The sequence below is a fragment of the Crotalus tigris genome, unplaced genomic scaffold, assembly GCF_016545835.1.
Source record: "Crotalus tigris isolate CLP2741 ecotype Arizona unplaced genomic scaffold, ASM1654583v1 scf7180000017641.3106099, whole genome shotgun sequence".
NCBI classification, from domain to species: domain Eukaryota; kingdom Metazoa; phylum Chordata; class Lepidosauria; order Squamata; family Viperidae; genus Crotalus; species Crotalus tigris.
Genome location: NW_024096535.1, coordinates 2,505,231 through 2,530,875, shown reverse-complemented (window position 1 = coordinate 2,530,875; position 25,645 = coordinate 2,505,231). Strand labels below are relative to the sequence as shown.

The 25,645-nt window shown below is 39.7% G+C and overlaps 1 protein-coding gene across 9 annotated transcripts in view; it reads left to right on the top strand.

The window, feature by feature from the left end:
- Window positions 1-25,645, top strand: part of FMNL2 (formin like 2) — a 239,960-nt gene that overhangs the window by 202,233 nt on the left and 12,082 nt on the right. For 5 of the 9 annotated variants that reach the window (XM_039335429.1, XM_039335433.1, XM_039335430.1 and 2 more), the window contains exons 13-25: window positions 869-970; window positions 1,776-2,067; window positions 3,781-3,981; window positions 7,042-7,062; window positions 9,693-9,817; window positions 10,361-10,560; window positions 11,479-11,713; window positions 13,125-13,193; window positions 13,324-13,404; window positions 14,546-14,675; window positions 16,233-16,396; window positions 17,806-17,907; window positions 19,086-19,184. In XM_039335429.1, the coding sequence (XP_039191363.1) occupies window positions 869-970; window positions 1,776-2,067; window positions 3,781-3,981; window positions 7,042-7,062; window positions 9,693-9,817; window positions 10,361-10,560; window positions 11,479-11,713; window positions 13,125-13,193; window positions 13,324-13,404; window positions 14,546-14,675; window positions 16,233-16,396; window positions 17,806-17,907; window positions 19,086-19,184 (1,821 nt within the window). The remainder of the gene's footprint in view (window positions 1-868; window positions 971-1,775; window positions 2,068-3,780; window positions 3,982-7,041; window positions 7,063-9,692; window positions 9,818-10,360; window positions 10,561-11,478; window positions 11,714-13,124; window positions 13,194-13,323; window positions 13,405-14,545; window positions 14,676-16,232; window positions 16,397-17,805; window positions 17,908-19,085; window positions 19,185-25,645) is intronic. The other 4 variants (XM_039335432.1, XM_039335436.1, XM_039335434.1 and 1 more) reach the window with 1 other exon arrangement.

The window sequence follows — 25,645 nt, the reverse complement described above, 5'->3', positions numbered from 1 at the left end:
AGGATGATGGTTTGAGTTCCATTTTCGTATATTGACCTACGAGGGAAGATGAGCATGGAGGACACCATGATGGAGGAGGATGATTCAAACGGAGATGTGAACACAAGTGCTCGAGAGAACGACGGAAGAAATCTTTACTCTGATTCCCCCTCCCACCTATCAGCTGTTCAGCGGGGAATGCTGAAGCGCATACGTCTATGGAACCGTTTAAACCACCTTGTTAGAAACGGTCTCTCAGCCCTGAAGATGTTGGGGAGTTTTCCCAACGAAAGCTTGGCAACCTTTTAATATAGTAAAATACTTTAATTAAAGTATTTTAACTTTAAACTCTCCTGGTGAACGCGCTTTATTCATTCCATTTATAATTATGCCCGGGAGTCGCATTACCTCGGCTCATAGATTTCTGTAGTAAAGTTACATATTTTGCTCCATTCATAGCGTTCCCCTTATTACAGAATAAATGTAGCTAAAATGTAGCCCACAATTACCTTGAGACGGGGTAAAGAAAGGATCTTTAGCTATTCTTCCAAAACAAATGGAAACTTTCCACAAACGGGAAAGTTATTTTCCTAATAAATGTATCTGCCTCCTCATGCATAATGTACCTGTAGGACCTGGTAAATTTTTGGATCTTTTGTTTTTTTAAATTTGATCAAAATATTTAGTCTCAAATGCACTGCCCACAAAAAATAACCAGGAATTATTATAAGAACGTAGGAAGATACGTTGTATCAGATCAAAATACGAGTCATCCAGCCTTCCAGTGACTTTCAGGCAGGAAAAGGTTGTCTATCATTTCTTACTACTTGAATCAAGCTGGGTTGGTTGTTAGCCTTACCAACTAATCACTCGTTTTAATAATATCTAGTTATCAGAAAAACTTCAAGACACGGAAAATGAAGCTATGGCAAAAATTGTGGAACTGGAAAAGCAACTTATGCAAAGAAATAAAGAACTGGACGTTGTTCGAGTAAGTTTTCTAAAAGTTCAGATGTTAATGTTCGATAATTTCTCCAACTTTGCTTCTAGATGCATTTTGCATCTCCAATTGCTTATAGATGAACATTACTGTTCTTGCATTCTATAGGAGTTGTGTATTTCCAAGTCATGTGCGTATTGCGCCATTAAAATCTAAATCTCTTTATTCCTTTATCTAAGCACATCTATCTGCCATTTTGCAATTGCTGATATGTAGAAAGTATGCATATGTCTGTGCCTTGCTGAATGATGGTAATTTGTAATTCCAAGGAATATATAAAGGTCTTTTTTGATGTCTCTCAACTTATTAGCAACATGTTCCCCTTTGATCCAGCCACTTTGACTCAGTATGAGGTTCTATTTTCAAAACAAGAAGCATTAAATTTAGAGTTCTCATAAATCCCTTGGGGTCTCAGCTCTTGGATATTGTCCACTGCATTTGCTTGTTTTCCAGAGTCTAGATGGATACATTTAATTAAATACAGAACATATTCAAATGCTTCTTATTTGTGTGCAGTCATATCTAAAAAAAATGGGAGAAGAAGAGGGGAAAATCATAGAACCAGCAGAAGTAAGGGCAGTTTCCTTTGATTTACTTAGCTAAACTAATTTTTCAGGGGAATTACTTGTATTTACCTCAGATGAATATGGCCTTCATTAACTTATATAGAAAGAAAACCATCATTACAACAGGTTCCCAGGTAAATGAGTTTATTGGAAATCCAATGTTTTCTTTTGACACTGCTCTGTCTTTCAAATGAAACGAATTCTTTTTTTTTCTGGGGGTTCCTTCACAGGAAATATACAAAGATGCAAATACACAAGTTCACACTCTAAGAAAAATGGTCAAAGAAAAGGAGGAAGCCATTCAGCGGCAATCAACACTGGAGAAGAAGATTCATGAACTGGAAAAGCAAGGGTCCATTAAAATTCAGAAGAAAGGAGATGGTGATATCAACATCCTTCCTGTCGGGGTGTCGCCAGCAGGATCAGAAGGTTCCGTTGGCATTGGTGGGGGGCCTCCAGCCAACACAGGGTCTTCCGGGCCACTTCCACCTCCGGCATTGATAGCAGCAGAATCAGAAACGGGTAAAATGGGCTGACTCAGAATTGAATTTGTTTCTTTATTTAGAGAATCTATATGGCCACCCACTCAATTTCAGTGACTCTGGGCGGCCTATAAAAAAATAAGAAACCCAATGTACAAAGAGTAAAAACAACAACTCTCCATCTTGCTGGCAACAAGAAAGCAATCAAACAAACAAGCCACTCAGTGTGCTCCATCCCACTCTGGGTTCCCCAGGTCAGGGGCAAAATCAGGTCTTCAGTTACCTTGTGAAAGAGTGTCAAAGTGGGGGCCAATCTAATCTCTGCAGGGATGACGTTCCAAATGGAGAGAGCCACCACGGGGAAGGGTCTTCTTCTGGGCCCCACCAGATGTGCCTCCTTAGGGAAGGGGAGCTGAATAGAACTTGCCCAACATAACGTCATGATGATTAGTTCATTAAACAAAATTTAATGACTTCCCACGGCAAAAAAACCGTTCTCGGCACGCTAGCAATTTTGAAGCATTCTCAGCATCCTAGCCTCTTTGAAGAAAATGAGTACATTAAGCGTACCATGTTCCCTCGCTGTTACTTCTAAGTAATTTCTTCAAACCTTTAAGGTCCACTTTCAAGCAACTATCCTTAAGGAGGAGCTCTGACTGAGTTTAGACTGCCCTGGACTGCATTCGCAGCTTATTGTACAGCAGCAACTATGGCAGTGGTGGCGAACCTAAGGCACGCGTGCCAGAGGCGGCACTCAGAGCCCTCTCTGTGGGCACACGTGCTGTCACCCCAGCCCTGCCTCCTGCGGCCCCCTCCTCACCAGCAGTCCCCCCCGGAGGAGAGTCACAGCGCAGCCCACACAGAGCAGTGCAGCCAAGGACATGGCAGCCGGGCAGCGGACATAAGACTCCGCCCTTGTGGCCCAGATGATGCTGCGGGGCGCAGGCGGAGGGCATGGCCGCCATGGTGCTGCAGGGCTGCCTGGGCTATCTGTGACAGGCCGTGGAGGCAGTGGGGGACCCTGCGGGCAGATGGGGGACAGAGCGGGTGGGCAGGGGTGGTTTTTGGCACTCGGTCTTTAAAAGGTTCGCCGTCACTGAACTATAATATTTCTTTCTTGCCACTTATATAGGTAATGCATTATCTAGAAATAGTATTAAAGAGAAGAAAAGAAGTGTACTTGACCTGAAATGATTGCTATATTCTTTAGATGATCTGTATTAGGGTTTCTTTGCACAGATAGTACAGGTCAAATCCATAGGTGTACCTTTCATGTAGTTCTTCTTTCTGAAGATAAACTGTAAGCCAAATTTATAAGTGGTGTCAATCTGAATGAATTAGTCAAGACCGGTAACATTAGATCTGAGGACGTTTAGCTTAGAAAGATACTGCAATCAATGGTATCGAAGGCCACTGATTGATGAAAAAGAGTAGGAATGGATGTGCACAAATACTTGCCCATGCCAGGAATCATCTGAAAACAAGACCAATGATGTTTCCATCCCATACCCAAGCCTGAATGTTGACCAAAAGGGGTTCAGATAATCTACTTCATCCAGAAGACTCCGAAGCTCCTGCATGGCCATCTTCTCAAACACCTTTCCCCGAAAGGGGAAGTTAGATGCTTTGTGGAAATTTCCAGCATGGTGGGATTCAGCAAAGTCTCTTTAGGTAGAGGTGACCCATTGCTTCCCATTCAGTGAAATACGTAATGAAACATTTACAAATGCTGTGTATATTTTTCATTTCACAGTGCAAAATGGTCCCATGGCAGCACCAATGCCTCCGCCGCCGCCTCCCCCACCGCCCCCTCCTCCTCCTCCTCCCCCCCCACCTCCTCTTCCTGGTCCAGCTGCAGAACCAGTCCCAGCTCCTCCTATCCCACCTCCACCATTAGCACCCCCACTTCCAGGAATGGCCTCTCCTACCGTTGTGTTCAACTCAGGATTAGCAGGTAAGAAGCAGCAGAAAGCATGACATGTGAGCAAAGTGTTGAGGCTGACGATTCAATCTCGTAGGGAAAGATATAGAGTCTAAACTAGACATGTCTAACCAGTGGCCCTTGACAGCTACTAATGTGATCCAACAACATCTTAATGTTTTAACGTGATTTTCTGCATTTATATTCATTAACTATATTGTATATTTTATTTGTGACCCAAGACAATTCCTCTTCACTCAGTGTGGCCCAGGCAAGCCAAGAGGTCGAAACCAAACTAAACCAAACCAAACACTGCTCCAAATAAATTATGAATCTCCCTTTCTCTCCTGTGTATCACAAGCCAGTCTTCTGTGCCATGTTGTAATGCAAATGGCTCCATTTGAAGTAAGGAGGGAATGGAGAAAAACTACATGTGAACTCTCACATGTAGCATAGTTCTCAAAAACGTTAATGCACCAGAAGAAAGAAAGTCTTATTCTATTTCTGTCGGGCCAAACTGGAAAAATATGCTCACATATAGCTATTAAGCTTAAGCAGGACTTTTTTGTTGTTGAATGCCCTAATACAGTTCCATTTTACAAAATTTCAGAACTTATCTACAAAGGCTATGTTTCCCGATGACTATATCAGAACGTTGCCCAATCAGCATTCCAGGCTCAGTTTCAGAGTACATAAATATTTCTAAACTTTATTAACATTTCAGAGGCTTTTCTGGTATTTGTGATAATGCAAATAAGTTATATTGTTGAATTGTTCTACCTGATTCAGGCTAGATAAATGTTGTCTTTCCCTTGTCTTTTCTCACTTTGTCTTCTTAAGGCAGTGTTTCTCAACCTTGATCATTTTAAGGCATGTGGACTTCAACTCCCAGAATTCCACATGCCTTAAAATTGTCAAGGTTGAGAAACACTGTCTTAAGGAATGTTAAGAGAGGGAGGGGGAGAAGGAGGGGGGACAGTGTTGTAGTGAACTTGCAAACCTCCCTTCCCCCCCCATTGCTGCTTCTATTATTTATTTCAACAACAAAATCTATTATCAAGAAAAAGACAAATTATCTGTGGAGCATGTTTGGTTTGAGAAGGCTATCTATCCATTTTCCATTTTCTCTTCAGTATTACTACAGAAATGTAATGGATGCTTACTATATGATGATACAATACAACTACTTACATATTGATACAATAGATGAAGGATATGCTAGTTCCCCTGACAGAAATTTAGTCCTCTAAAAGAAAATTGTGCCGGCATTGTTAGAATCAGCCAGATAATATTTACATTTAAAGATTACTAATATATACCAAATGCTCCGAAGCTATGCACTTCGAAAATGATGCTGTTTGTGAATGGAGATAATCAAACGAGTAAATATAAATTGTACTGTATAGATTGGTGTCATGAAAGAATTACATTGAGAAAACTTGGGTGTCCTTTCCTAATATATTTTGAAAATAGACAAATGGTTCTTACCTTTTAATAGTTTTGTCTGTGCCATTTTCCTCCTCTGATTGGACAGAACTGTTAAAAGGTAAGAATCATTTGTCTAATTTTCCTCTTATGGAAAATTAAAGGTCGCAGTAGGACCCAGTTCTTCTTTTCTTTTCTTTTCTTTTCTTTTCTTTTTAGACATGCAACCCACATGTTTTAGTTTTTAGAATTTTGTGATATTCTTAATTTGAAAACATTTGGGTGCCTCTCCTCCAATGGGAAATTAATTTGGCGCCACTGGAACTTCAGCTAGCCAAATATATGTTCTTTTAGTAAAGCGCTTTCTCTTAAATTTTATCCAACATCTATACTTGTTCAGTTTCTGACAGCATATGTGCATTTGGCAATAGACATTCAGTTCCAGGTTCTGAAAAAACATCTTACTGTCTGGGCAATTCTATTCACCCTATTCCAGTCTCCCCCCCTACCCCCCCACTTGCAGCCATTGACTTGGTTTAATCGTTAGTCACAGTCCTCCCTTTAAATCTGATGACCAGTCACCCTGCCAAAGCTTTATTGTCTTGCCATAATTAATACTGTTTCTTTGTGTCCCGTGTGACTTGGAAGAGACTGAAGTGTAACTCAGATTGGCCCGTTGAAATCTATTCAGTCCCTGGGGCAAAAGCTCATTGATACGAAAAGAGGTGCAAGAAATTAATAAATGTCGCTGCCTCTTTTTGGTATAGGTGGAAGGCTTGTGTTTTGTATTTTTGAAAATGGCACCCATTAAGAACTTTATTCAAAATATTTTGAGTCTTCTGTTTTCCAAGGCCCCTTGCACAAAAGAGAGTTGTTTAGATATTGGTAGAAAAACCGGTTCATCTGATAGAGCTTAATTGCCGTTATATTATTTAAGCTAAATGTTTTTAACAGCTAAATTGCCAAAGGTGAAAAAAAGTGGATGGATGTCTTGTGTTGCTTGATGCCTTCTTAGGTGACATCAGAAGAAGATTCTTGAGAGGCCCCATGCTTCATTGAGTGTCGGGGTAACATATTAAGATACCTTGATGCAAGAAAATACCCTTTGCCCTAAATATGAGTGGATGGGTAAGGTGCCGGGGGTTACTTTAACTCCCATTAAACTCTGGCTAGATGGCTGGTAGTCAGAAATGATGGACTTGGTATACCGGTATCAGGAGCTGATTACCTTTCTTTGCCTTACAGGTGAAGGTAGATTAAATAAACATACGCATACACAGATCTACACACACACACACACACACACACACACACACACCTACACACCTTTAGTAGCCACTTCCGAGCCACTTTTGTGGTATTACAAAAATTCATACAGATGCAGCTGTTTTGCCAGGTTTGTCATTGTTAATTGGGTGTGATACATACTTTAATTTATGTTATTTATTTATTTATTTATTTATTTAATTTATTTGCTTGTAGTCCTGTTAGCCGGATTACAAGACAGGGAAAAATTAAATAACAACGAATAAAGTTGTAGAAAAATAGTAATACATGGAAAAAGTCCTTTCATTGTTTTGTTTAAATAAAAAAAAAATTAAATGTCCTGTAATTTTAATCACCGCTAACCTTTTTTTTCCTTGTTTATTCCCTTTGCTTCACTTTAAGATGGGCCAATCAAGCTTTTCTGTAGGTTCCTACTTGTTAAGTACTTTACCTTGTTTTCTAATATCTCTCTTTTCTGTCCTGTTGTGCTTTGCACGTGCGCGTGTTTGTAGTGTACATGCATGGACATATGTTGGTGTTATGGGTATGCTCCGTTTCAGATAAAAAGCTGAAAAGGCGGTTCGGTTGGGGCAAGCTGTATTGTTCCTGTCAGCATCTCCTTATAAAAGTAGTGTTTTCCCGCTGGGCTTACACTGCAGCTGTGTAGTTCTGGGAAAAAAAAAAAAAACATATCTGAGTTAAGGGTCACTCAGCGGTGCATTAGCACACTCACTCCAAAGCACCTTTTAGTCACACCCTTAAGGTGCCTCCTTAGGTCTACTGTGCATTTACATATAGCTACAGAGGGAGCCCAGGAAAGCAGGCTGTTTCTTTGAGGAGGTGGCAAACGGAACAGCAGGTGCCCAGAGGCCTTCTGAAGTAATTTTTTAGCTTCAGAGCTGAAATGCAGCATCCTTTGTGGGTATGCGTATGGTTTTGCTATTTTTTTTAAAAAAAAACATCGTAGTTGGGTTTTTTTGTCTTATCTAAAAGCATGAGGTGGTTCACATTACGTAAAATATTATCCATATTGTAAACTTTATAAAGTCATTATCTTCATGCTGTCTTGTGAGCAAAACATGTATATTTTCTTAGTGAAACAAACCATTCCTGCAGGCTGTTGGTTTTACTGGTGCCTTTAATTTATTTCGTTGTCTGCATCTTATCCAGAGTTCCCCAACGGCAAGTGAGGATGTGCGTGTGTGCACACATACTCATCCGTTTCCGTGGCCCGGTTGCAATCCCTTCACGGCCCACTAGTGGGCCATGACCCACAGGTTGGGGACCCCAGATCTACTCTACACATAAAATTTAATATTATACTACTGCTACTTATGTCAGAGGTCTGTGGTGTAATAATACATACTAGAATTATATATGCATTGACTATTCTATTATAAATAGAAATACTAATATGTTTTTATATAATGTTAAAATATTATGTACTAATATCAAGGATTTTTCTAAATTATTTTGCATATGCTCATAATATAATTATCTTGGTATTTAAAGATCCCAGAATGAGTCCTTGGCATCTCCACTTCAAATAAGTAGATTTTTGTTAAGGAGCCATTGATATGAGGCAATCTATCTTATCTGGGTTAGCCATAGAGTACAGACTCATTCTCCTTCAGGCAAAGATACCTTCAAGAGGGGGTTGAGTTAATCTTAGTGGATAGGTGAGGAAAGAGCTGCCCTTAGTTGTTTCAGGTCTTACACACATCCCCAGAATGTTAAAAAGATTACATAGCTGTGTTCCACCATCCTCCCTTTGCTATTCTTGCTATCTCTGCATCATCCCCAGAAATGGTAAAGGTGTGCCTGAGTATCAAATTGGCCCTACCTGAGTTTAGATGTGTGTGTTTGTGTGTGTATTTGTGTGATAAATCAGTATGAAGGGTGGTTAGAAGCGCTGAGACTGATGCATGTTCTTTTACCATTTAGAATACAAAATCCTAGCTTGTTTAAATTTGGCAGCAATACTTTTTTCCTAATAGATGTGTCAAATTTCAGATACCATTTACATGGGTAAGATAATGTATGTAATTCTGAAGTTCCCCATTTCAAGGTTCATCTGAAAATATCTGGACTGGACATGTAAGTTCCTTCCTGTTTATAGAGATGGGAGGAATCCTACAATTACATTTCTATCTTTGCAAATGTGTGTCTTTAACACAATTAGTGTCATAATAGGCTTAACTCCTTATATGTCACATTTGCATAATGTGCTGCTCAATCATTGTAATTATATGTCTGAGTCCCTAATCAGTCTGAAAATGTCAATCCCTAGATTGTTCCCTAGAAAACAAGTAATGTTTTATATGGGGCTTATTCTTAAAACACCGAGCAATCACAGTTTACAGCTTCTAAACGCTTTGCAGCAGCCCTTAACTCTTCCTATCAATCTTAATTTAGCAAAGACTAAAAGCTTTAGATGCAATGTCTCTAATTTTTAAATAAATGGATTATAATTCTTCCTCAGACAGTGAGATTAATGTAATCTGCCTCCCCCCAAAGGCATTGTGTGTTTGGAGTTTTAATTTTAAGGGGGTCAGAATGCAAGCGGACTAAAATCACTTGGGCAGGAAGTCATGAAGTGTTATATAATACAGTGCAGTGATTAAGCTATTTGTGCATTCCAATATGCAGTCCTGTGCATAACTAATTAGAAGTGTGTTCTCTTGAATTTATCTGGATTTATTTTTAGGTAAAAGTGGGCATTGGATTGTGGTTCATGACAGCTAGTAGGAAAAAATTATTTTTTAAAAATTATTTTATTATTATTTTTTAAATGTTTGTTGCCAAATTTTGATATGAATTACCATATCAGGAGATAGAGTTACTGACTTGAAATTTTTCTCCCTGCCTTTTTAAAAAAGTTTTCAAGCGTGTCTGATCATTATGGATACTTAATTTATTTTTTTTTAATATTGGCTAGATATTTTTCAGTGTTCAAATGCCACTCCCCGCTCCCCAGTAGTAGCTGTAATGATCGAAGAGGTTTTTGATTAGGACATCTGAAATGTGTAATTGCACTGTTATCTTCTTTTAAGCTGTGAAAATCAAGAAGCCAATTAAGACCAAGTTCCGCATGCCGGTATTTAACTGGGTAGCTCTGAAACCCAACCAGATTAATGGGACTGTCTTCAATGAAATTGACGATGAAAGGATCTTGGAGGTATGAGCCTTGAACATTGTGATTTTGAATATCTAGAGAAGATGGGCTCCAGGAGGATTGGAGGCAAAATTATTGCATCCTGTTGAAGTAGACTTTGATTTGCTATTGTACATTTTGTCATGTGCATTTAGCGGGTTTTAAATGTTTCATTGTTATCGAAAGAAAATACTCAATTTGATGGACTGACTTTAAATTTATGTTCTTCTGTCCACATCTGCATCTTTCCCCTTATTTGTTTAGATATTTGGATGTTTTCCTTTTTGTCTAGTTAGAGTGAGGTTTGTTTCTAGCTGAAGAAGACACTTGGAGCCAGCTTTCGTTTTTTGCTTCAAAAGTCATCTTTGTCTTCTGTGATACGGAAGTGTGACCTAAATTCCCATGACTGGTGATAAGTGTATATAATGAGGATTTGAGAGTCTTGGTGTTTTTACTTTGAGTTGCACAAAAGTTAGTGTAATTTGACCCCTTTTGCTCTTTACAGATGAATTTTATAAGATTCGTTCTTCCAGGTTGTCCTTTCTAAAAAAAAAAAGTCTCTTTTAGGATTTAAACGTGGATGAATTTGAAGAAATATTCAAGACAAAAGCCCAAGGGCCAGCCATTGACCTTTCTTCAAGCAAGCAAATAACTCAGAAAGGATCAAACAAAGTCACGCTTCTGGAGGCAAATAGAGCTAAAAACCTTGCTATCACCTTAAGAAAAGCTGGAAAAACTGCCGAAGAAATATGTAAAGCTATTCAAGCGTAAGTGAAAAGGTTTTATGCACAATTTTAAATGTATGAACTGCCAAAGCAGTATTTGTGCAACTAGAATAGATCCAAAAAGACAGTTGGCTTGTTTTATATTCCATAGGTTAGTCGCTGTCACTCGGGTTTTTTTTACACTAAAGCTCTAAGTCTGTGCACATTGTTTTTGGATTCAGCTCCTTAAATTTCTTGGGATACACTTAAGTGTTAAGCTACACAGAGCTAATATACACATGTCAAAAAAGGATGAAGAAAACTGACCTGTTCTACTACAATATTCAATTGGTATTTTTTTGTTTTGAAGAACATCATATGGATTCATGTATAATACTTGTCATACAAAATTCTTAGAGGCAAGTTAAATACCATCTTGAAAGAAACATGGTAGCTATTAAAGGAAATGAAAAGAGTGTAGTCCTTTGCATATTATTTGAATGTAGTCCAAGTATCTTGAACAAATGCACAATGGCATTATGCATATGTAATTCATTATTACGGTGCATAGGTTGCATCTTCAAATGTTCTGCTGGCTCAGCTGGCTACCGGTTAGTGATTAAATGGGCTATTATTGTACCTGAATGTCACTTGCAAATCATAGTTCAGCACAGTGCTTATCTTAAGAGCCATTTATGAGGTTAGCTTACAGAATTACTTTTCAGTATTTCCAGGAATGTGAATTTGGCCAGATCTTTTCCAAAAAACACTTCTATAGTCAAGCTTACCACATTCAAGTTTTATAAATATTTCAAAGGGGAATATTTGGGAAATGTGGTCCCCCCACAATAACTTCAATAATTTGAAAAGTTTATAAAAACTGTGTGGTTATTTTGTCCCCTCCGGGAAAAATATTTAAAGATGTACTTCTGTTGTTCATTTCATAGAACTTAGTGTATTGCATTGCCTTTGTATTGTCAGATTTGATTTGAAGACTCTGCCGGTAGATTTTGTTGAATGCCTGATGAGATTCCTGCCAACGGAAAATGAAGTGAAAGTGTTGCGGCTTTATGAGCGGGAAAGGAAGCCTTTTGAGAATCTGTCAGATGAGGATCGGTTTATGATGCAGTTCAGCAAAATAGAAAGGCTGATGCAGAAAATGACCATCATGGCATTCGTTGGCAACTTTACCGAAAGCATACAGATGCTCACACCGGTGAGTGAGATGTGGATCAGAGCTCTGTTTTACAAAGAGAAAGGACTACTACTTAATTCTGAGAGTTAGGCTTAGAGGTAATCCACATTTAGTGACAATTGGGACCAGCATCAGTCATGAAGGGAAACGGACACATAGAGAAACATCACAATTTTACAACCATATTTCAGCTTCTCTGGGCTTTACAGACCTGCGAAGTTTGCAAGTGCAAGGACTTCTCACATAATTACATTTTTTAAATAACCGTTGTAATCGTGAACGGTCAGTGCGTGATGCAGTTGCTAAACGAGAACTACTTATACCAGTGGTGGCGAACCTATGGCATGCATGCCAGAGGCGGCACTCAGAGCCTTCTTTAAGGCACACGCGCCATTGCCCCAGCCCTGCCTCCCCCGCAGCCCCCTCCTCACCAGCAGCCCTCCCAGAGGAGAGTGTTCCCCAGGCACGGCCATGCAGAGCAGCGCAGCCAAGGACATGGCAGCTGGGCAGCAGGGACAAGATTCCGCCCTTGCGCCCCATCATGTGCAGATGATGCTGCAGGGTGAGGGCATAGGGCGTGGCTGCCATGGCACTTCAAGGCCACCTGGATGATCTGCTGCAGAGGGCCATGGAGACAGTGAGGGGCCTTGCAGGCGGGCGGGGCAGGGGGCGGGCTGGGGGCAGGGCGGTTTTTGGGCATTCGGTCTCTAAAAGGTTCGCCATCACTGACTTATACAATGAAGCATTTGTTAACATTCATTTTTGAGCAGGTAATCTAGATTAGAATATCCTATTGGAGATGGTCTGGTGTTATTTCCTGCTTTCCTGCTCATCTCTATCCACTCTTAGCCACAAATATAGCTGTGACAATTGTGTTAGGTATCATTGCTTACATCGGGTATGTCAGATCCTGGGACATGTGATTATGTGTACACGATGAACTGGGAAAACCAGCTATGCATGCAAAGGTTAAGAGAAATAGAAGGGGGAAACAATAGCTAAGAAACCTGGGATGGTTTGAAAAAGAGTACAGAGACTGTGCTTGGAAGAGCTACAGTCATTACTAGCAATATGTTGATACAGTAGATATTTTTCAGTGAAGTTATTATGCAGTCCAACTTAATTGCACCTAACTAATGGTTGCTTCATTGGATACGGTTTTGTGAGAAGTTCTACAGTATTTGTGTTGTGTGTTTCTTGCCCCCTTCTTTCTTGCTAAAATCTTGAAAGTTGGAGCAAGAATGGACATGAAGAAACATAAGGAAGAAAAAAAAGAAACATAAGGGATCTTGAACATTCTGCTTAACTCTACCTTAAAAAGTGACTTACTTGAAATTCATTCCATCTTATAGAAATGTATACGTGTTCTACTTTAATTTGCACTTGCTGAGTTTTTAAAGATGTTCACCCCATTTCATGTTTTTGCCTTTAGCAATTACATGCAATCATTGCAGCATCTGTCTCCATAAAGTCTTCTCAGAAACTCAAAAAAATCTTAGAGGTAAGTCTAATTCTTGCTGCTGTCTTTTGTGCTTTATAGTTGTGTGTAAACTCCCCTTTTGTTTCAATTGGCAAATTTCAACTTCAGCTGATCATTCATTTTTTTTTTCAATCTCTTACGATACCTATAGATAATCTTGGCTCTGGGCAACTATATGAACAGCAGTAAACGAGGGGCTGTCTATGGATTTAAACTTCAAAGTTTAGATCTGGTAAGTAGTGGCCTTTATTTACCTTCAAAAATCCCCATTCATTCATCCATCTTATATCATAGGAGGGGAAAACTGACATCTGTCTAAAAGCAATCAGGAATGCTATCAGACTAAAGTCATTTACTTGCAAGTAAATGTGCCTAATATGGAGGCTGGATATACTTTTCTGTATAACAATTCTATAGAAAGGAATGGTAGAATTTAAAAATGCATCTTCGTCTTCTGGACATATTACAGTTTCTTTTCAATTAAAAACCCCAAAATACCCATGTTCTAAGAAGCCCATAACTAATAAGCAAATCATCCCTATCAGGTTGGTCGGGCCATTCGTTAAAAGAGCACCAAAAATAAGAAGAACATCCTTGTATCTTTGGTATTCATTGTTCATTTTACTCATTGTTTGAATTTGTTCTGATTTTAATTTCCAAGAAATTTGAATGATGGCTATAATACAAGGGAACAAACTGCAACAAGCTAATTTTGGGTTACTCTGTCTGTCATGCTGGCTTCCATTTAAATTATATTTCTGGTTTTGAAAATATTTCTAATATAACATGTTTAATTGGATAATGTTTCAACCGATTAATTGAACCAAAAATTGTCAGAGCCTGCTTTCCTTAGTATTCTGTTCTGCCTAGAACAGGGAGACAATGACTCAACCGTACATTACGGTTTATTTATTTATTTAGCGTATAGCATATCATACATGGACTAGCAATATATATATTAGCATTAGCATTGCTGGCAGCCAGACTATATTCTGTAGACTTTTCTGGCTTTCAAAATATGAAAGGCTCATATAGACAACTTTCAATAGTTGCAAAGGCAGTTGTAGGATGGAGTACAGAAGAATCCGCAAAGAGGAGTAATTACTTCCAGTCAACCTTGGTTTTTTAAATGAGGTAAGTTCATGGGAGGAAGGTTCTCACTTATATCATCATCCTGGTTGGAATCAATAGTTGCCAGGAAAGTCTTCACTTCCCTGATTTTCTTCGACTGGCTTTGAAAAAAAAATGGTAATTTGCTGCTGGAGAGAAGACGAGAACTTTCTTTCCCAGAAATCTGAGGTTTTATCTTAGAATCCAGTTAAAGTACAATGATTATTGTGTTCCTAACATTCCTCTCTTTCCTTTGTTTGCAGTTGTTAGATACAAAATCAACAGACAGAAAACAAACTCTATTGCACTATATATCCAATGTTGTAAGGGACAAATATCAGCAGGTTTCCCTTTTTTACAATGAACTTCACTATGTAGAGAAAGCGGCTGCAGGTAATCTGGCCATACGTTACTTATTAAGTGTGGAAAATAGTTTTAGATTTATTGTATGCCTCTCTTAATGCAGTGATAACTCACGAGAAGGGGGCCTCTGGGGAAGCTATCAGCTTGGCAACTACACAAGCTTGTAAAAGGCAAATGGACTCTTAAGAAGAAGGTTTGAGCATGGGAGACCACAAGAGTCATCCTGATTTTAAAACCGATTCCTTCTTTTCTTAGCAATCAGACCACCTTCCTAGTTTCACCGCGAGATCCATTTCTTTACAACATAGATGCATTTTCAGCAGATGCAGCCCTCTGCGTTAACCAGGCTCTGTGATCTACTAGCAATTAATCCCCTGCCTGGTCTATATATCATCCTGGTATATGTGTAACAGAATGGATTGTTTTTGGTTGCCTTTTATTCATGTTCATCTAAATTTGTTTTAAATCTGGAAAATCAACTGAGACATCCTGTATATGTTAAAATGTAACAGTTCTGTCAGAAATTTAATCCTTAAAAGTAATAATGTCGTTCCGACGGAGGAGAATATTTGTAACTCGGGGTTAAAATGAGGGGTCCTTGGAGCTTGGTGGTTTTCTTGAAGATGTTTCATTACCCAAACTAAGTAACATCAGCAGTGCTAGACTAGTTGACCTAGTTTGGGTAAAGACGTGTTTGCAAGAAAACAGCCAAGCTCCAGAGAGCATCAAGGACCCCTAATAATGTCATTTACAAGAAATATAACATTTTATCTTCATATCAGATATTTTAATCTGCATCCACTCTTCAAAACTCGTTATGTGGGCCCTGCAGTGCAGTTCCAAAAGCCAATGCAGATCAATGAGATTTGTATACTCCTGATTTACAAATACTTTCCTTGGTAAATTGGTGGTGCTTTCTCATAATTCTGAATGTATGTCACTCCAACACCTAGAAAAGTCTGCCCCTATAAGAGCTTGTTTCGTCAGTGCTAGGTGAACATATTTGCTGTCACAATGCGTGAACAAAAAAGAAAATTACTAGGGCAGAAACTAAGGAAGAGTAGCATATCGCTGTTAAAGGGGCTCAGAAATATGCGTTGTATAAGCGGTTTCTGCTTTATAGGTCATTCCTACTTCCTTTGTTTGTTTGTTTGTTTGTTTGTTTGTAATTTGTATATTACTTTGAATGCAGCTGATCCATTATTTTACTAGTGATAATACTATAGTATAACTTATATGTATAGTGCATCTCTCATGAAATTTACTTATCTTAAGCAGATAAATTTTCATGTACTACTGCAGTGGGTTCTTAACCTTCACCGTGGGTCCTCTTTAAATATCTTTTGTGGCCTCAGAGGGTGGCTACGGACTCCCAAGACTTAGCTCAAGATTTAAATCATAACATTTTTTTCAAGCCTTCACACACCCACTGTGATGACATTATGCCCCCCCGCCCCGGGATCCTCAGAACACAGGTTGAGAACCACTGCCTTACTGCATACAATTCCTTACTGGATTTTGGTTTGGTCTAAATTAAAGTCAGGTACTCTCTAATGTAACCCTATTGTATTTTTCTTCTCTTTCCAGTATCCCTTGAAAATGTCCTACTAGATGTAAAGGAACTCCAAAGAGGTCTGGACTTAACAAAGCGAGAGTATACAATGCACGATCACAATACCATGCTGAAGGAATTCATCCAGAGCAACGAAGGGAAACTGAAGAAGTTGCAGGATGATGCAAAAATAGCCCAGGTATCCCATAGAGTTCAACTCTTGTTTAGATCTAGCTATCTAGATTCGAGAGCAAAGGAATCTTTCATCTTTTGAATCTGAAAATTGTCTCTTCAGTGCAGACAGAAGCACAAGTCATGTTCTAAGTGCAAGTGTGACATAGTAATTATGGTGCCTGACAAAGAAGTTCCCTCATGCCAGATAACTGCAGGGTAGTCTTTCTGACTCAGCCTAAGCCTCATAGTTAGCAGGGCTTTTTTTTCTCATAGAACGCCCAGAACCTTTTTTGGATGGAACCTTGTAGGGTAGGCAAGGTGGGTTGTATGATATGTGTGAGTTCTGGCACCTTTTTTTTTTTTTTTTTACAAAAAAAGCACTGGCTGAGACTAATTATTACCAGTTTATATGAGGGTCTGGAGGAGAAAACAATGGATCAGAGAAAATAGTGGAGGTTTCCCTTAATCCCTCAGAACTTGAAAGGGAGTATTTGAAATGTGGCACCTCCTAGAGCAGGGGTCCCCAACCACTGGGCTGCGGCCCACTATCGGGCCTTGAGCTTTTCGGAATCGGGTTGCAGAAGTAGCAGGTGAGTGTGCATGTAGTATCCTCGTGAGTAGCGGGCGAGCACGTGCATGCGCACACTCTCATTTGCGCAAGCAGTGGGCCCCTGTGCCCACCCCTTAGGCAAATGGAACTGCTCATGAGGAACCATCCCCTCTTCCCCCCCATCCAGTGCGCAAAGCCAAAAAGCTTAGGGGAACTCTGTCCTAGAAGAAAAGAAGGTAGCAATAACTAGGGTGCTTCATACTGAGCAAAAGAACTTTAAATGTAAATTGAAATCCAACATGTGTGCGATTGTAATGTATGCCAATTGAAAATGCATCTCTGGATGAAAGTCACCTCATGCTACAATGATTCTCCAAGGCACGGAGATCAGGTAATAATAGAAAAAGCAGCCAACTGTAACAAGTAGATTCATAGAGTTGGAAGGCCCTTTGTAAATCTAATCTAATTCTCTGCTCCATTACAACATGCCTGACGGATAATTGTTAAGCCCCGGTTTAAAAACTTCCAAAGGAGAATTACTACTTCCTGAAGCAGGCTGTGATATCACAGGAAGATACTTATTTTGTAGTGATAGCAGAGGGAATATCTCAAACGATAAGAGAGGTTAACTAAAAGGTTTTATATATATTACCTGGAAGGATACAATTCTCTAATGAGGATGTATAAAAATATTTGAGGGTTGGGTCCATTTCTCCTGTCAGTATTTATTGTATTGTATGAAGCTGTATTTTGTGTAACGAAATGAGATAAATACGCCATAATGAACTGATTATCAGTTAAGCCTTGGCTCTTTTTTATTTTAGTGCAAAAGACAAAAATAGTTGCTTCTGTGGGGGGAAAAAATAAAAGTGTCTCTCTTACAGGATGCCTTTGATGATGCTGTGAAATATTTTGGAGAAAATCCCAAGACAACTCCTCCATCTGTCTTCTTCCCAGTCTTTGTGCGATTTGTGAAAGCTTACAAGGTAAACCAAAGCTACCAGCATTGATCACATTATAATCTGAGTACATCCTCAGCTTCCGGTTCTGAAATTTCTTTCTGCAAAGTAGGCTCAAAAAATGGAGAGATTTTGAAAACACAGTGACTAGAATACAAATGAATAAACTTGTTTCTGTATTCCTTCAACCATGAATATATTCTGAAATAAATACGGCTCTGGTCTAGAAGCCCCTGGCTAGGTTTTTTGACCACTTATCCCACAATTTCCAATTGTCTAGAGTTAATGGGACTTGTAGGCAAATAGTCTAAGGCAGGGGTAGTCAACCTTGGCTCTTTTATGCCTCCTGGACTTCAACTCCCAGAATTCCTGAGCCAGATTAGCTGGCTCAGGAATTCTGGGAGTTGAAGTCCACGAGTCATAAAAGAGCCAAGGTTGACTACCTCTGGTCTAAGGGGATTGTGCTGAAGACGGCAATTCTATGAATTCTCAAAACTGTCAGGTTGAATCTAGTAAGGAGTTCGGTGCTGTTTCATTTGATCTGTCTTTTAGCTTCCAGTTCTTTAGAAGCATTTGATTAGCCAAGATAGATAGCAGCAATCATATGGAAACAGTAAGACCCAGTATGATCCTTCTTTTACTCATTTGTGGATGATTCTATAGTCACCCTCAAACTGTTAATTTCCCTGAGTTGGGTCTTGGTTGGGAAAAACTTTGGTAGAATTGTAGCATACATGCTGTTCCTTTTGTCTTCACTATCTGTGATCTACCTTAATATACACTTCCTTATGTGCAAATGTGTAGCCCTTCTGTATTGGGCAGTTGAAGAGAGTTGCCAATTTGAACATTCAAGGTGGAGCAAGAGAAGAACCTGAGCAATCAGGGATTCTCACCTATAAGAGAAGAAGAACCAAAAAAAGAACCTCTGTCATCCCTATGACATGTGCTTTCCTCTGCATTCAGCACTTATGAGATTTCATGCAAATAATCAATTGGGTCTCTTATAGTTTAAGGGCTTTTAAAAGAGTTTATAGCTAATGCAACCATAGGTCCAGGAAATTGGGTTTTGTCTCATTGGATAGGCAACATGTCTGAATTAAATTTGTACTAAGAGATAGGTCTTTTGCTGGATGAATCAGTCCCTTGTAGATTTGAAATTTCAGTAGCTCTTACCGGTGTGCATTTGTTTTTCTTAACATTAACAGCAGGCAGAAGAGGAGAATGAACTGAGAAAAAAGCAAGAACGGGCATTAATGGAAAAATTGCTGGAGCAGGAAGCATTGCTGGAACAACAAGACCAAAAGGTAACAAACGAGCAAGCATTTGACAACCGTTGATGAAATTGTTGAAGCCACAATTCCTGGGAACGTTTGCACATTACAATAAACCAGAATTCCCAAGTTCTGTAATGATCTTAGATGGACCTTGTTTATTACTCCTGCTCGGTTCTTCTTAGTAGAAGCATTTCATGATTTAGAAGCTTATTATTACTACTGAAAAATAGAAGGTCTGTCTATGGTTTCTTATGACGTACAAATCAGGAGCTCTGATGTCTGTTCTTGGTTCTAAAGCCATGGTTTGCTCTTAGCTTTCCATTTTGGGCTTCCTTGGAAGAAACCCGAGATCCCACTTTCTATGTCAAATGAGCCATGTGAAAAGCTTTTGCTGCCTAGTTAGCTGTTCTCATTGGCAAATAATGCCAAACAGCTGTGATTTCATTTACATGTGCTATAAGGCTTGTTCATTCATGGTAAATCAGAATTTGGGGACGTTTGGCATATTCTGTACCCAAAGTCCCCTGCCCAGGTGCCTCCAAAATATTGAAACCAACATTCAAGAAGCTTTTATGGAAATTACAAGAGTTTCACATTCCTATCCTATTCCATTCTGATTACTCCTAAATCTTAAAAAGGTGTTTGAGACCTCAGGTCCTAGGGGCAGTGCTCTCCAGTCCATCATCAAAGTTTATCCCCAAATAATGGGGCTTTTTGGCATTTTTAAACAAGGTCACTTAGTGTACAAATGTAAATGTGCAGTTAATCACATACGGAGGAAACGTTGAAAGAAAAACTCTCAAGAAAATGATAAATTAACTTCTTTAAATGTCAGTGAAGACGTGCATTTTCTAGAATTCTCTTTCTCTCAAAACTTATCATAATGTATATTTGCAAGTCCTACGGATCAGGCTAGATCACCTGGACTACAAGTACATTGCTTCCCATATCCAATACCAAAAGCACCTAGTTAACAATTATATAGAGGCCTGGTTGTTTGCATGTAGACATTTCATTATCCAGCTGGTAACATCACTGTTGCAAGTGAGCATAGGGTTTGCTCCCAGTTTCTATGCAGTGGCTTGCCCTGCCAATCTCTCCGTAATTAGGGTATTGTTTTCTGCTTGATTGTTTGTCTGGAATTAACTCTTGCTTGGATGTTGACTGCCTGAGAGAATGTGTTCTGGTGTTCTCATTTCCTTCTTTTTAATTGCCTCTTTTGAATGGTCTATAAATACCATTTTTCTCTACAGCATTTATATAAAGTTATCTCTATATACCCGTAGAGAGAGTTATCTCTATAGAGAAAAAAACATTTTAATGCATAAAGCATTTGCGACTGTGGCAAGATTGCTTTCCTGTTTGTTTATGGGATTAAAAAATATTATGAACTATATAATTACAGTGTGTGTGTGTGTGTGTATGTGTGTGCATTGAACATAAAATGACCAAAAATCTTTTTTTTTTTTTTTGCCCTGTTGAAATAATGGGCTTTTTTTGGGGGGAATTTTTGAACAACAGTATTTCATTTTTCAGGATCAACTCAATACTTTTGTTATTTTTGTTTTCTTCCAAGTAATCTAGAAATTAGGTGGCAAAGTTAGGAAATAATTTGCAAGAGTTTAGTAAAGAAGACTATTAAGTTACAGATCAAGGCTGAAGATACTAAAATATTCAGGATTCAGTATCTGCCTTTTGAGAACCTGGGAAAGACTGCTGATCAACATTTTGTCGTTGCTCCTGTTGGTTGGTTGGCAAATTTAAATTTGAAGTATCAGGAAAACTTCAAGTAGATAATAATAATAATAATAATAATAATAATAATAATAATAATAATAATAATAATAATGTTGGAAGGGACCTTGGAGGTCATCTAGTCCAACCCCCTGCTCAGGCAGGAAACCCTATATCAGTGATGGCGAACCTTTTAGAGACCGAGTGTCCAAACCACAACCCAAAACTCACTTATTTATTGCAAAGTGCCAGGGCCGCATCAGCATTGTGGTACACTGGGGGAGGGCAGGGAGGCGCCTCTGAGTGCTGCCTCTGGCACGCAAAACCCGGGGGCACAAAAATGGGCCACTGGGCTGCAAAGTGCAAAAACAGCCGCTGCTACACTGCAGGATGCAGATACAAGGCGCTGCACCACGCAAGAACGGGGCAGGGCTAGTGAATAAGCCCCCAGTGAGGCACTACCTTGACGTGGTTGTGGGGCTTGTGTACTCTGAGGAAGATGAGAGCTATGCCAGAGGTTCAACCATACTGGACAGGTCTCATCAGAGGAGTCAGACAAAGAGTGTCTCTCCCATAAAAAATATGGTGAGACGTAAATTTCAGAATGCCATACCGGCTCGGACGTCGCCCGGGTTAACAAGGTCCGCACTAGATATTGGAGTTCCTGGATATCTGGTGAAAAATGGGTTACAGGACTCAGGACTGTTGGCTGAGCAACCAGGGCCAGCAGCTGCAGAACTACTGGAAGAAAAGGTGTTTACCCGTCGCAGATACACAGTGATGGAAAACAAAGAAATAATGATCTGTTACTACAGATCAAGTCCAACAAGACGAGGATATCTAAAACGAATGCACCAATTCTGGAAAGAACAACATCCAGAATCAGAAATAACAGAACAGAGACTAGCAGATCAACGCCGATTTATAACACGAAATAAAGTATTTACAGAAACAGAATTAGACGAACTGCAAAGGTTTACCCAGGGCAAAGAAATCAAAGCCTTACAAGAAGTAATTCAGAATGTAGAGGCAAACCAGGGGGAGTTGGCAGTGAAAGAATCCAGTAGAGATATACAACTGTTCTCATTTGGAAACCAGGCACCTCTTCCTCAGGAAGAACAAAACCCTCTAACTAAAGAAATAAAAGAATTGAAACAAAGAATAACTGAGCATCTAGAACAGCACAAAAACAACAGAATAAGGCTGCCTGCATTGAAGCTTGTTCCAAAGAAACAGCTAGCACAAGCATTAAAAGATGCAAATACTGCAATAGCAAGTATAAGCACCAATTCACTGCAAGAAACAAACCAACTAATGTACAGCACAGCTGCAGTTATAACAGAATACCTGGGATGTAAAATCAACAAAAAAGAAAAACAAACAAACAGTGCACCAGAAAAATGGAAGGTTAGACTAGAAAATAAGATCAGCAAGTTAAGATCACATGCAAGCAAGCTAGAACAGATGAAAGAAAAGAAGCTGAAGAACAAGAAGACCAAAGAATACCTAATCAAGAAATACCACTTAGAAACAAGGAAGATCAAGGAAGCACTGGAAATAATAAAGCAACAAATAACAGCTATAGCCAGGAAAATCAGTAGATATGAAGCTCGAATTGCAAACTATAGGCAGAACCTCCAATTTCAATCCAATCAGAAACGTTTCTACCAATCCATCAATGGAGAAACTGCAAGGAATCAGTCAGTACCTGACAAGGAAGAAACAGTGCAGTTCTGGAAGCAGATATGGGATAACCCAAAGAAATACAACAAGGATGCGGCTTGGTTAAAAGAGGTGGATGCAAATAAAACAGAAGTTGAAATGAAAGAACTAGTAATAACAACAAAAATGGTAGAAAAAAGAGCAAAGAAAATCAAAAATTGGTCAGCACCAGGTGAAGATGAACTGCATGGGTTTTGGTTGAAACATCTAACTGTTATACACCCACTCATTGCCAAGCAGTTCAACAATATACTACAAGGAGGAGAAATTGAAAAGTGGCTAACAACTGGGAAAACCTACCTAATAATGAAAAATCCAGCAAAAGGGGCAACACCAGGTAACTACAGGCCAATTACCTGCTTACCAACAACTTTCAAATTACTAACTGGTGTGGTAGCTGATGCAGTACAACAGCATCTAGTTGAAAACAATCTCTTTCCACCTGAGCAGAAAGGAAACCGCCCCAATAGCAGAGGAACAAAAGATCAACTCCTAATAGACAAAATGATCTTGGAAAACTGCAAGAGAAGGAAGACCAACCTGAATGTGGCATGGATTGACTACAAAAAGGCATTTGACTCTCTGCCACATGATTGGATAATCAAGTGCCTAGAAATAACAGGAGTAAGTAGAAACATCAGAAAATTTGTGCAAAGATCGATGGCACAATGGAAGACACAGTTGCAGATCAATGGTGAAAGCTGGGAGAGGTTAATATCAAGAGAGGAATATTTCAAGGAGATTCATTATCACCATTACTATTTGTTATTGCACTGTTTCCTCTGTCAACAATACTGAATAACTCAGGACATGGCTATCAAACATCAAAAACATCTGCTAGACTATCCCACCTCCTTTACATGGATGATCTGAAGCTGTATGGAAAAACATCATCTGAAATAGAATCGCTGCTCAACACTGTCCGTATATATAGCCAAGATATTGTAATGGAGTTTGGCTTGGACAAATGTGCCACACTTACTATCAAACAAGGAAAAATAGTGAAAACTGAAGGAATCAAGATGCCCCACGAAAATAACATTAAGAGTCTGGATGAGGAAGAATACTACAAATACTTGGGTATCCTTCAAGCTGACAACATCAAGCACACTGAAGTCAAGAAAAAGATTAGAGGTGAATACATCAAGAGAGTGAAGAAGATCTTAAATCCAAACTCAATGGAGGAAATACCATAAAGGCAATCAACACCTGGGCAATCCCAGTCATTAGGTACACAGCTGGAATAGTGGACTGGACTCAAGCAGAACTAAAAGCAATGGATAGGCAGACCAGAAAAATAATGACAATGAATCATGCCCTTCATCCACGCAGTGACATTGATAGACTTTATCTACCAAGGCAAATAGGTGGGCGTGGAATGCTACAAGTACATCAGATGGTTGAAGAAGAAAAAATGGCTTTGGAAGAATATCTGAAGAACAATGATGAAGATGCACTGAAATTAGTATATCAGGAAGGCTTACTAACTACTGGAGAGACCAAACTGGCCTACAAGAAAGACCAAATGAAGAACAGAATAGAGGCATGGGAAGACAAAGCACTACATGGCCAATACATTAAAAAAATAGCTGGGAAAGCAGATAATAATAAAACCTGGCAATGGCTAAGAGCAGGAAAATTGAAGAAAGAGACCGAGGGACTAATTCTGGCTGCACAAGACCAAGCCTTAAGGACAAATGCATACAAAGTCAAAATTGAGAAGACAGCAACAGACAGTAAGTGCCGCCTATGCAAAGAAGCTGAAGAAACAGTGGACCACTTGGTAAGCTGTTGCAAGAAGATTGCACAGACTGATTACAAGCAGCGACATGACAAAGTAGCAACAATGGTGCATTGGAGGATCTGCAAAAAATATCATTTGCCTGTAAGCAAAAACTGGTGGGATCATAAAATAGAGAAAGTCATAGAAAATGATAAAATTAAACTGCTCTGGGACTTCAGAATTCAAACAGACAAGCACCTGCAACATAACACCCCAGACTTAACAATTGTCGATAAGAAAGACAAAAAAGTCTGGATAGTGGACGTGGCAGTGCCTGGTGATAGCAGAATAGAAGAGAAAGAACTGGAGAAGATAACAAAATACAAAGACCTACAAATAGAAATAGAAAGACTGTGGCAAAAGCAAGCAAGGGTAGTACCAATAGTCATAGGCTCCTTGGGCGCAATCCCAAAACAACTGGAGCACCACTTGAACACCATTGGCATTGACAAATTTGCTATTAGTCAATTGCAAAAGGCGGCCTTATTAGGAACTGCTTCCATCCTGCGACGATACCTGTAATACCATCAAACATCCACATCTGCCTATCCCAGGTCCTGGGTAAGGACTCGATAGGTAGACAAAATACCAAATCCAGTCTGAACATCTGGCTGACTGTGCGATGATTGATAATAATGTTGGAAGGGACCTTGGAGGTCATCTAGTCCAACCCCCTGCTCAGGCAGGAAACCCTATATCAGTGATGGCGAACCTTTTAGAGACCGAGTGTCCAAACCACAACCCAAAACTCACTTATTTATTGCAAAGTGCCAGGGCCGCATCAGCATTGTGGTACACTGGGGGAGGGCAGGGAGGCGCCTCTGAGTGCTGCCTCTGGCACGCAAAACCCGGGGGCACAAAAATGGGCCACTGGGCTGCAAAGTGCAAAAACAGCCGCTGCTACACTGCAGGATGCAGATACAAGGCGCTGCACCACGCAAGAACGGGGCAGGGCTAGTGAATATCATGCAGGCACTAGCTCTGCCCCATTTGCAGCCTGTGTGTGCTCGTGGCCCCGTGCATGCATGCACGTATGTAAAATGCTTCCCCCTCCTTTTTCTTCCAGTCCACCAATCAACAATGGTTGGTGACCTCTGTTCTACCACCTCGAGCTTGCTAGTTGGCTGCTTCGCCTCCTTTGTGCTGGGTGGGGTTCCTGCTCCAGACGGAGGTGGCGGCCTGATGGACCTGCTGCTGGCGGTGGTGGCGCGTGTGCCAACAGAGAGAGCTCTGAGTGCCGTTTCTGGCACGC